The 11960-nt window shown below is 47.8% G+C and overlaps 1 protein-coding gene across 1 annotated transcript in view; it reads right to left on the minus strand.

Annotated features, from left to right (window-relative positions):
- Positions 1-1559: 1559 nt before the first annotated feature.
- LOC120036086 (P protein-like) overlaps positions 1560-11960 on the minus strand; it is a gene marked incomplete at its 3' end in the record, with an annotated part of 62823 nt that continues 52422 nt past the window's right edge. Inside the window, exons 10-13 of the mRNA XM_038982549.1 lie at positions 9492-9563; positions 8202-8267; positions 5606-5662; positions 1560-1684 (exon numbers count right to left, since the gene is read on the minus strand). Coding sequence (XP_038838477.1) covers positions 1560-1684; positions 5606-5662; positions 8202-8267; positions 9492-9563 — 320 coding nt within the window. The remainder of the gene's footprint in view (positions 1685-5605; positions 5663-8201; positions 8268-9491; positions 9564-11960) is intronic.

Genomic DNA, 11960 nt, shown 5'->3' on the forward strand with positions numbered 1-11960 from the left:
GTGGTTATTACACTGTACCTGGTGGTTATTACACTGTACCTGGTGGTTATTACACTGCACCTGGTGGTTATTACACTGTACCTGATGGTAACAGCTGTACCTGATGGTTATAACACTGTACCTGATGGTTATAACACTGTACCTGATGGTAACAGCTGTACCTGATGGTTATAACACTGTACCTGATGGTAACAGCTGTACCTGATGGTTATTACACTGTACCTGGTGGTTATAACACTGTACCTGGTGGTTATTACACTGTACCTGATGGTTATAACACTGTACCTGGTGGTTATTACACTGTACCTGATGGTTATAACACTGTACCTGGTGGTTATTACACTGTACCTGATGGTTATAACACTGTACCTGGTGGTTATAACACTGTACCTGATGGTTATAACACTGTACCTGATGGTTATTACACTGTACCTGATGGTTATAACACTGTACCTGATGGTTATAACACTGTACCTGATGGTTATTACACTGTACCTGATGGTTATAACACTGTACCTGATGGTTATTACACTGTACCTGGTGGTTATAACACTGTACCTGATGGTAACAGCTGTACCTGGTGGTTATTACACTGTACCTGATGGTTATAACACTGTACCTGATGGTTATAACACTGTACCTGATGGTTATTACACTGTACCTGGTGGTTAATACACTGTACCTGATGGTTATAACACTGTACCTGATGGTTATTACACTGTACCTGGTGGTTATAACACTGTACCTGATGGTTATAACACTGTACCTGATGGTTATAACACTGTACCTGGTGGTTAATACACTGTACCTGATGGTTATAACACTGTACCTGATGGTAACAGCTGTACCTGGTGGTTATTACACTGTACCTGGTGGTTATAACACTGTACCTGATGGTTATTACACTGTACCTGGTGGTTATAACACTGTACCTGATGGTTATTACACTGTACCTGGTGGTTATAACACTGTACCTGATGGTTATAACACTGTACCTGATGGTTATTACACTGTACCTGATGGTTATTACACTGTACCTGGTGGTTATTACACTGTACCTGGTGGTTATTACACTGTACCTGGTGGTTATTACACTGTACCTGGTGGTTATTACACTGTACCTGGTGGTTATTACACTGTACCTGATGGTAACAGCTGTACCTGGTGGTTATAACACTGTACCTGATGGTTATAACACTGTACCTGATGGTTATAACACTGTACCTGGTGGTTATTACACTGTACCTGGTGGTTATAACACTGTACCTGGTGGTTATTACACTGTACCTGGTGGTTATAACACTGTACCTGGTGGTTATAACACTGTACCTGGTGGTTAATACACTGTACCTGGTGGTTATAACACTGTACCTGGTGGTTAATACACTGTACCTGGTGGTTATAACACTGTACCTGGTGGTTATTACACTGTACCCGATGTTATTACACTGTACCTGGTGGTTATAACACTGTACCTGATGGTTATAACACTGTACCTGATGGTTATAACACTGTACCTGATGGTTATAACACTGTACCTGATGGTTATAACACTGTACCTGATGGTAACAGGAGTAAAGAGCATCATAGTAGTCACATTGTCCAGGAAGGCAGACAGGATGGCTGCTATGAGACACAGGATGATGATCATGGGCCAGACCTTGCCTCTGGACAGCTGGTAGGCCTGGAGGTGGGACAGGAGATATGTTAAAGATTCACTAAATATGATTTAATCTAAAATATTCACTAAATATGATTTAACCTTAAATATTCACTAAATATGATTTAACCTAAAATATTTACTAAATATGATTTAACCTTAAATATTCACTAAATATGATTTAACCTTAAATATTCACTAAATATGATTTAACCTTAAATATTCACTACATGAGGGTGGAGAGAGGATGAGGGTTGAGAGAGGATGAGGGTGGGGCGAAGATGAGAGGATGAGGGTGGAGAGAGGATGAGAGGATGAGGGTGGAGAGAGGATGAGCGTGGAGAGAGAATGAGAGTGAAGGGAGGATGAGGGTGGAGAGAGGATGAGAGGATGAGCGTGGAGAGAGGATGAGAGGATGAGCGTGAAGAGAGGATGAGCGTGGAGAGAGAATGAGAGTGAAGGGAGGATGAGAGTGAAGAGAGGATGAGAGGATGAGCGTGGAGAGAGGATGAGAGTGAAGAGAGGATGAGAGGATGAGCGTGGAGAGAGGATGAGCGTGGAGAGAGAATGAGAGTGAAGGGAGGATGAGGGTGGAGAGAGGATGAGAGGATGAGGGTGGAGAGAGGATGTGGCTAGGATAATAGCACAGAGCCTGCTTACCAAATGGCACCTAATTCCCTATATAGAGCATTGACCCACAGGGTTCTGGTCAAAAGCAATGCAATATATAGGAAATAGGAGGTAATTTGTGACAGGAATGTGAGGCCACCAGCTGAAATGGAGGTCTACTGAGTTGAGCCTTTAATTTGAAGCTCCTGCCTTCTGCTCTTGATCTCAGATCTCTCTACCTCCCCCTGATCTCAGACCTCTCCACCTCACCCTGATCTCAGACCTCTCTACCTCCCCCTGATCTCAGACCTCTCTACCTCCCCCTGATCTCAGACCCCTCTACCTCCCCCTGATCTCAGACCTCTCTACCTCCCCCTGATCTCAGACCTCTCTACCTCCCCCTGATCTCAGACCTCTCTACCTCCCCCTGATCTCAGACCTCTCTACCTCCCCCTGATCTCAGACATCTCTACCTCCCCCTGACCTCAGACCTCTCTACCTCCCCCTGATCTCAGACCTCTCCCCCTGATCTCAGACCTCTCTACCTCCCCCTGATCTCAGACCTCTCTACCTCCCCCTGATCTCAGACCCCTCTACCTCCCCCTGATCTCCGACCTCTCTATCTCCCCCTGACCTCAGACCTCTCTACCTCCCCCTGATCTCAGACCTCTCTACCTCCCCCTGATCTCAGACCCCTCTACCTCCCCCTGATCTCAGACCTCTCTACCTCCCCCTGATCTCAGACATCTCTACCTCCCCCTGACCTCAGACCTCTCTACCTCCCCCTGATCTCAGACCTCTCTCCCCCTGATCTCAGACCTCTCTACCTCCCCCTAATCTCAGAACTCTCTACCTCCCCCTAATCTCAGACCTCTCTACCTCCCACTGATCTCAGACCTCTCTACCTCCCCCTAATCTCAGACCTCTCTACCTCCCCCTAATCTCAGACCTCTCTACCTCCCCCTAATCTCAGACCTCTCTACCTCCCCCTAATCTCAGACCTCTCTACCTCCCCCTAATCTCAGACCTCTCTACCTCCCCCTAATCTCAGACCTCTCTACCTCCCCCTGACCTCAGACCTGTTCTGAAGAGTTCTGTTTAAACACTGTCACTGTGTGTAGGAGTTTACTGTGTACATGAACTGGTCTATTCACTGTGTGTAGGAGTTCACTGTGTACATGAACTGGTCTATTCACTGTGTGTAGGAGTTCACTGTGTACATGAACTGGTCTATTCACTGTGTGTGTAGGAGTTCACTGTGTACATGAACTGGTCTATTCACTGTGTGTGTAGGAGTTCACTGTGTACATGAACTGGTCTATTCACTGTGTGTAGGAGTTCACTGTGTACATGAACTGGTCTATTCACTGTGTGTAGGAGTTCACTGTGTACATGAACTGGTCTATTCACTGTGTGTAGGAGTTCACTGTGTACATGAACTGGTCTATTCACTGTGTGTAGGAGTTCACTGTGTACATGAACTGGTCTATTCACTGTGTGTAGGAGTTCACTGTGTACATGAACTGGTCTATTCACTGTGTGTGTAGGAGTTCACTGTGTACATGAACTGATCTATTCACTGTGTGTGTAGGAGTTCACTGTGTACATGAACTGGTCTATTCACTGTGTGTAGGAGTTCACTGTGTACATGAACTGGTCTATTCACTGTGTGTGTAGGAGTTCACTGTGTACATGAACTGGTCTATTCACTGTGTGTAGGAGTTCACTGTGTACATGAACTGGTCTATTCACTGTGTGTAGGAGTTCACTGTGTACATGAACTGGTCTATTCACTGTGTGTGTAGGAGTTCACTGTGTACATGAACTGGTCTATTCACTGTGTGTAGGAGTTCACTGTGTACATGAACTGGTCTATTCACTGTGTGTGTAGGAGTTCACTGTGTACATGAACTGGTCTATTCACTGTGTGTGTAGGAGTTCACTGTGTACATGAACTGGTCTATTCACTGTGTGTAGGAGTTCACTGTGTACATTAACTGGTCTATAGATATGCATAGTATTCTGTTAGACACTATGAGCCAGTTTAATGCATTTCTTTATTAGACACTGCAAAAGAGAGTACGATTACATCTGTTACACCAGGAAAAAATTTCATCGGCTAATTTTATTTCACAGCGTTATAAAGGGGCCTCAGTATCCAACCATACATTCTAGAACAAATCATTCTTACACATCCTGTCTGCCAGTAGGACCTGACTGATGGTAGCCCCCCCTGGTGGAATTCTACCTTCCACCCAAAGCATTAAACTGGACAGGGGTTAGACCTACTGGAAAGCTACATTTAGAGTCACTCAGGACAGGGGTTAGACCTACTGGAAAAGCTACATTTAGAGTCACTCAGGACAGGGGTTAGACCTACTGGAAAGCTACATTTAGAGTCACTCAGGACAGGGGTTAGACCTACTGGAAAAGCTACATTTAGAGTCACTCAGGACAGGGGTTAGACCTACTGGAAAAGCTACATTTAGAGTCACTCAGGACAGGGGTTAGACCTACTGGAAAGCTACATTTAGAGTCACTCAGGACAGGGGTTAGACCTACTGGAAAGCTACATTTAGAGTCACTCAGGACAGGGGTTAGACCTACTGGAAAGCTACATTTAGAGTCACTCAGGACAGGGGTTAGACCTACTGGAAAAGCTACATTTAGAGTCACTCAGGACAGGGGTTAGACCTACTGGAAAAGCTACATTTAGAGTCACTCAGGACAGGGGTTAGACCTACTGGAAAGCTACATTTAGAGTCACTCAGGACAGGGGTTAGACCTACTGGAAAGCTACATTTAGAGTCACTCAGGACAGGGGTTAGACCTACTGGAAAGCTACATTTAGAGTCACTCAGGACAGGGGTTAGGCCTACTGGAAAAGCTACATTTAGAGTCACTCAGGACAGGGGTTAGACCTACTGGAAAAGCTACATTTAGAGTCACTCAGGACAGGGGTTAGACCTACTGGAAAAGCTACATTTAGAGTCACTCAGGACAGGGGTTAGACCTACTGGAAAGCTACATTTAGAGTCACTCAGGACAGGGGTTAGACCTACTGGAAAAGCTACATTTAGAGTCACTCAGGACAGGGGTTAGACCTACTGGAAAAGCTACATTTAGAGTCACTCAGGACAGGGGTTAGACCTACTGGAAAGCTACATTTAGAGTCACTCAGGACAGGGGTTAGACCTACTGGAAAAGCTACATTTAGAGTCACTCAGGACAGGGGTTAGACCTACTGGAAAGCTACATTTAGAGTCACTCAGGACAGTGTCACTGTTGACCAACCTTCACAGCACAGTAGTTAAAGAAGCCAGTTGACCAACTCACCTTCACAGCACAGTAGTCAAAGAAGCCAGTCTCTGAGAAGATGGCTACTAGAATCATCTGTAAGGGAAAGAGGAAACCTGTTATAATACAGATAACTAGAACCATCTGTAATCACAATACAGAGAACTAGAACCATCTGTAATCACAATACAGAGAACTAGAACCATCTGTAATTACAATACAGAGAACTAGAACCATCTGTAATCACAGTACAGAGAACTAGAACCATCTGTAATCACAATACAGAGAACTAGAACCATCTGTAATCACAATACAGAGAACTAGAACCATCTGTAATCACAGTACAGAGAACTAGAACCATCTGTAATTACAATACAGAGAACTAGAACCATCTGTAATTACAATACAGAGAACTAGAACCATATAGGGTATAGGATGCCATTTGACCAGGGCCCATAGGGTATAGGATGCCATTTGACCAGGGCCCATAGGGTATAGGGTGCCATTTGACCAGGGTCCATAGGGAATAGGATGCCATTTGACCAGGGCCCATAGGGTATAGGATGCCACTTGACCAGGGCCCATAGGGTATAGGGTGCCATTTGACCAGGGTCCATAGGGAATAGGATGCCATTTGACCAGGGCCCATAGGGTATGGGGTATAGGGTGCCATTTGACCAGGGCCCATAGGGTATGGGGTATAGGGTGCCATTTGACCAGGGCCCATAGGGTATAGGGTGCCATTTGACCAGGGACCATAGGGTATAGGGTGCCATTTGACCAGGGCCCATAGGGTATAGGGTGCCATTTGACCAGGGACCATAGGGTATAAGTACCACTTGACCAGGGCCCATAGAGTATAGGGTGCCATTTGACCAGGGCCCATAGGGTATAGGGTGCCATTTGACCAGGGACCATAGGGTATAAGTACCACTTGACCAGGGCCCATAGGGAATAGGGTGCCATTTGACCAGGGCCCATAGGGTATGGGGTATAGGATGCCATTTGACCAGGGCCCATAGAGTATAGGGTGCCATTTGACCAGGGCCCATAGAGTATAGGGTGCCATTTGACCAGGGACCATAGGGTATGGGGTATAGGATGCCATTTGACCAGGGCCCATAGGGTATAGGGTGCCATTTGACCAGGGACCATAGGGTATAAGTACCACTTGACCAGGGCCCATAGGGAATAGGGTGCCATTTGACCAGGGCCCATAGGGTATGGGGTATAGGATGCCATTTGACCAGGGCCCATAGGGAATAGGGTGCCATTTGACCAGGGACCATAGGGTATGGGGTATAGGGTGCCATTTGACCAGGGCCCATAGGGTATAGGATGCCATTTGACCAGGGCCCATAGGGTATAGGATGCCATTTGACCAGGGCCCATAGGGTATAGGATGCCATTTGACCAGGGCCCATAGGGTATGGGGTATAGGATGCCATTTGACCAGGGCCCATAGGGTATAGGATGCCATTTGACCAGGGCCCATAGGGTATAGGATGCCATTTGACCAGGGCCCATAGGGTATAGGATGCCATTTGACCAGGGCCCATAGGGTATAGGATGCCATTTGACCAGGGCCCATAGGGTATAGGATGCCATTTGACCAGGGCCCATAGGGTATAGGGTGCCATTTGACCAGGGCCCATAGGGTGCCATTTGACCAGGGCCCATAGGGTATGGGGTATAGGATGCCATTTGACCAGGGACCATAGGGTATAGGAGGCCATTTGACCAGGGACCATAGGGAATAGGGTGCCATTTGACCAGGGCCCATAGGGAATAGGGTGCCATTTGACCAGGGCCCATAGGGTATAGGGTGCCATTTGACCAGGGCCCATAGGGTATGGGGTATAGGGTGCCATTTGACCAGGGCCCATAGAGTATAGGGTGCCATTTGACCAGGGCCCATAGAGTATAGGGTGCCATTTGACCGGAGCCCATAGAGTATAGGGTGCCATTTGACCAGGGCCCATAGAGTATAGGGTGCCATTTGACCGGAGCCCATAGAGTATAGGGTGCCATTTGACCAGGGCCCATAGAGTATAGGGTGCCATTTGACCAGGGCCCATAGAGTATAGGGTGCCATTTGACCAGGGCCCATAGAGTATAGGGTGCCATTTGACCGGAGCCCATAGGGTATAGGGTGCCATTTGACCGGAGCCCATAGGGTATAGGGTGTCATTTGACCAGGGTCCATAGGGTATAGGGTGTCATTTGACCAGGGTCCATAGGGTATAGGTACCACTTGACCAGGGTCCATAGGGTGCCATTTGACCAGGGCCCATAGGATATAGGTACCACTTGACCAGGGCCCGTAGGATATAGGTACCACTTGACCAGGGCCCGTAGGGTATAGGGTACCATTTGACCAGGGCCCATAGGGAATAGGGTGCCATTTGACCAGGGTCCATAGGGTATGGGGTATAGGGTGCCATTTGACCAGGGCCCATAGGGTATAGGGTGCCATTTGACCAGGGCCCATAGGGTATAGGGTGCCATTTGACCAGGGCCCATAGGGAATAGGGTGCCATTTGACCAGGGCCCATAGGGTATAGGGTGCCATTTGACCAGGGCCCATAGGGTATAGGGTGCCATTTGAGACTCAGCCAAGGCGTGACTGACTTACCATGCCAAACAGAAGAGCCAGAGTTTCATAGTCGATCCATTCCACCACAGTGCTCAGACTGGGACGCTGGAAGACAGACAGAGAGACACAGAGAGAATGAGGAACTAAATGATACCTAGCCAATAGACAGAGGAACTAAATTATAGCTAGCCGATATACAGAGGAACTAAATGATAGCTAGCCGATATACAGAGGAACTAAATGATAGCTAGCCAATATACAAAGGAACTAAATGATAGCTAGCCAATATAAGGAGGAACTAAAAGATAGCTAGCCAATATACAGATTAACTAAATGATAGCTAGCCAATAGACAGGGGAACTAAATGATACCACTAGCCAATAGACAGAGGAACTAAATGATAGCTAGCCAATAGGCAGATGAACTAAATGATACTGCTAGCCAATAGACAGAGGAACTAAATGTTAGCTAGCCAATATACAGAGGAACTAAATGATAGCTAGCCGATATACATAGGAACTAAATGATAGCTAGCCAATAGACAGATGAACTAAATGATAGCTAACCAATAGACAGAGGAACTAAATGATAGCTAGCCAATATACCGAGGAACTAAATGATAGCTAGCCAATAGACAGAGGAACTAAATGATACCACTAGCCAATAGGCAGAGGAACTAAATGATAGCTAGCCAATAGACAGAGGACCTAAATGATAGCTAGCCAATAGGCATATTAACTAAATGATACTGCTAGTCAATAGACAGAGGAACTAAATGATAGCTAGCCGATATACAGAGGAACTAAATGATAGCTAGCCAATAGGCAGAGGTAACTAAATGATTCCGCTAGCAAAGACAGAGGAACTAAATTATAGCTAGCCAATCGACAGAGGAACTAAATGATACTGCTAGCCAATAGACAGAGGAACTAAATGATAGCTAGCCGATAGGCAGAGGAACTAAATGATAGCTAGCCAATAGGCAGAGGTAACTAAATGATTCCGCTAGCAAATAGACAGAGGAACTAAATGATAGCTAGCCAATCGACAGAGGAACTAAATGATACTGCTAGCCAATAGACAAAGGAACAAAATGATAGCTAGCCAATATACAGAGGAACTAAATGATAGCTAGCCAATAGACAGGGGAACTAAATGATACCGCTAGCCAATAGGCAGAGGAACTAAATGATAGCTAGCCAATAGACAGAGGAAGTAAATGCTTTCTCTGTTGATATAAAGTATGTATCATTAGAAAATATACCTCTGTTGACAGTCTGTCACTAACATTGATTATGATGTTAACACAGTAAAAAAGGGAAGGCTTACATCTCCGATCATGGCCAGAGCAGCCAGGGCAGCCAGGGAACCCAACATGGCCGCCAGAGTACGGTGGACAATCTGACAACACAGAGAAAAGTCAATTTGTTAGTTACCAGATAATTCAATATCTGCCAACACAACAGTCCCCATGATTTAATTTCAGATAAAGTTTCAGAGAGAATGTAATGTTAATTTCTGATTGTTTATTGTCTATTATTAGAGAGAGAAAGAAAAAGCAAGAAATAGAGTGAGAAAAAAGCGAGAGAGTGAGAACGAGAGAGAGAGCGAGAAGGAGAGAGAGAGAGCGAGAGAGCGAGAGCGATCGAGAGAGAGAGCGAGAGAGCAGGAGAGATAGAGTGAAAGAGAGAGAGAATTTAATTGAATTGAATTGAGAGAGAGAGAGCAAGAAATCGAGAGGGTGAGAGAAGAAGTGGCTAAGCTCTGGTGCCCAAACACTAGGCATGGCCTTGAGCTGTTGTCAGAGGACAGACTAGGGTCCACCAGCCACATCATAACTCACACGGGCACAACTGACCTGAGGGCCCAGCAGGAAAGGGTGGCCACAGCACTCAAGGGAGTGATTGAAAAAGCTTATTCCACTTTCCCCAACGCACAAGGGGTTATCTCCACCCTGCTACCAAGAAAATACTTTCACCCTGCCACCATACAGCAGGTGAATGCAAGCATTTAAACCTAATGTCTACCTGGCCCACCACTCCACCCTGGACTAATGTCTACCAGGTCCACCACTCCACCCTGGACTATTGTCTACCTGGCCCACCACTCCACCCTGGACTAATGTCTACCTGGCCCACCACTCCACCCTGGACTAATGTCTACCTGGCCCACCACTCCACCCTGGACTAATGTCTACCTGGCCCACCACTCCACCCTGGACTAATGTCTACCTGGCCCACCACTCCACCCTGGACTAATGTCTACCTGGCCCACCACTCCACCCTGGACTAATGTCTACCTGGCCCACCACTCCACCCTGGACTAATGTCTACCTGGCCCACCACTCCACCCTGGACTAATGTCTACCTGGCCCACCACTCCACCCTGGACTAATGTCTACCTGGCCCACCACTCCACCCTGGACTAATGTCTACCTGGCCCACCACTCCACCCTGGACTAATGTCTACCTGGCCCACCACTCCACCCTGGACTAATGTCTACCTGGCCCACCACTCCACCCTGAACTTGAACAGCCTTTACGACCAGGTCCACCTCTACAAGGCAGCAGTCCCAACTTTTACCAGGACCCTGAAGAACGTCATCCTCAACCGTAGCCCCAGCACCTTACGCAGGAGCAACAGAGCAACGGACACCCTGCCAGACCTGCAAGACCCCCTCCTGAAGGACCTGCACCGAGAGAACCCACACCAAGAGAGGACCTACACCCAGACCACAGCATCACCAGCCACACCCCAACCAGCTGAGACCACCCCAAACAAACCCAGACCACAGCATCCCCAGCCACACCTCAACCAGCTGAGACCACCCCCCAAACAAACCCTGACTACACCCTATAAAGGCCCTCCCATATCAGACCTATGCCCCTTCTGCCCACCCCATGCCCCTCGCCCCTGGTGCAAGGACCTCAACATGACAGCAGGACATATGCCCAGGCTGTGATCAGAGCAACAGACCCAACTCCCACTATTACACCCACCCAAGCCCCATCCTGCAACAGGCCTAACCCCCACTATTACACCCGCCCAAGCTCCATCCCCCACCCTCCACCCAAGGACCTCAACCGCACATATGCCCAGGTCGTGAGCAGAGCAATGGGCCAACCCCCACTAACGCAGAGTGCGGTTAAAATTGGCAAAAAAAACACACGCATTTCTTTTCACCGGGCCGTGGGGCGAGACAGGGCCGTGGGGTGAGACAGGGCCGGGGGGTGAGACAGGGCTGGGGTGAGACAGGGCTGGGGTGTGAGACAGGGCTGGGGTGTGAGACAGGGCCGTGGGGTGAGACAGGGCCGGGGGGTGAGACAGGGCCGTGGGGTGAGACAGGGCCGTGGGGTAAGACAGGGCCGTGGGGTGAGACAGGGCCGTGGGGTGAGACAGGGATGCAGCTTAAGCCCCACCCTCTTCAACATATATATCAACGAATTGGCGAGGGCACTAGAACAGTCTGCAACACCCGGCCAGAATCTGAAGTCAAATGTCTGCTGTTTTCTCATGATCTGGTGCTTCTGTCCACAACCAAGGAGGGCCTACAGCCGCACCTAGATCTTCTGCATGCATTCTGACCTGGGCCCTGACTGTAAACCTCAGTAAGACTAAAATAATGGTGTTCCAAAAAAGGTCCAGTTGCCAGGACCACGAATACAAATTCCATCTAGACACCGTTGCCCTAGAGCACACAAAACACTACACATACCTCGGCCTAAACATCAGCGCCACAGGTAACTTCCACAAAGCTGTGAACGATCTGAGAGACAAGGCAAGAAGGGCATTCTATGC

This window comes from Salvelinus namaycush, unplaced genomic scaffold (assembly GCF_016432855.1).
Source record: "Salvelinus namaycush isolate Seneca unplaced genomic scaffold, SaNama_1.0 Scaffold1200, whole genome shotgun sequence".
NCBI classification, from domain to species: Eukaryota; Metazoa; Chordata; class Actinopteri; order Salmoniformes; family Salmonidae; genus Salvelinus; species Salvelinus namaycush.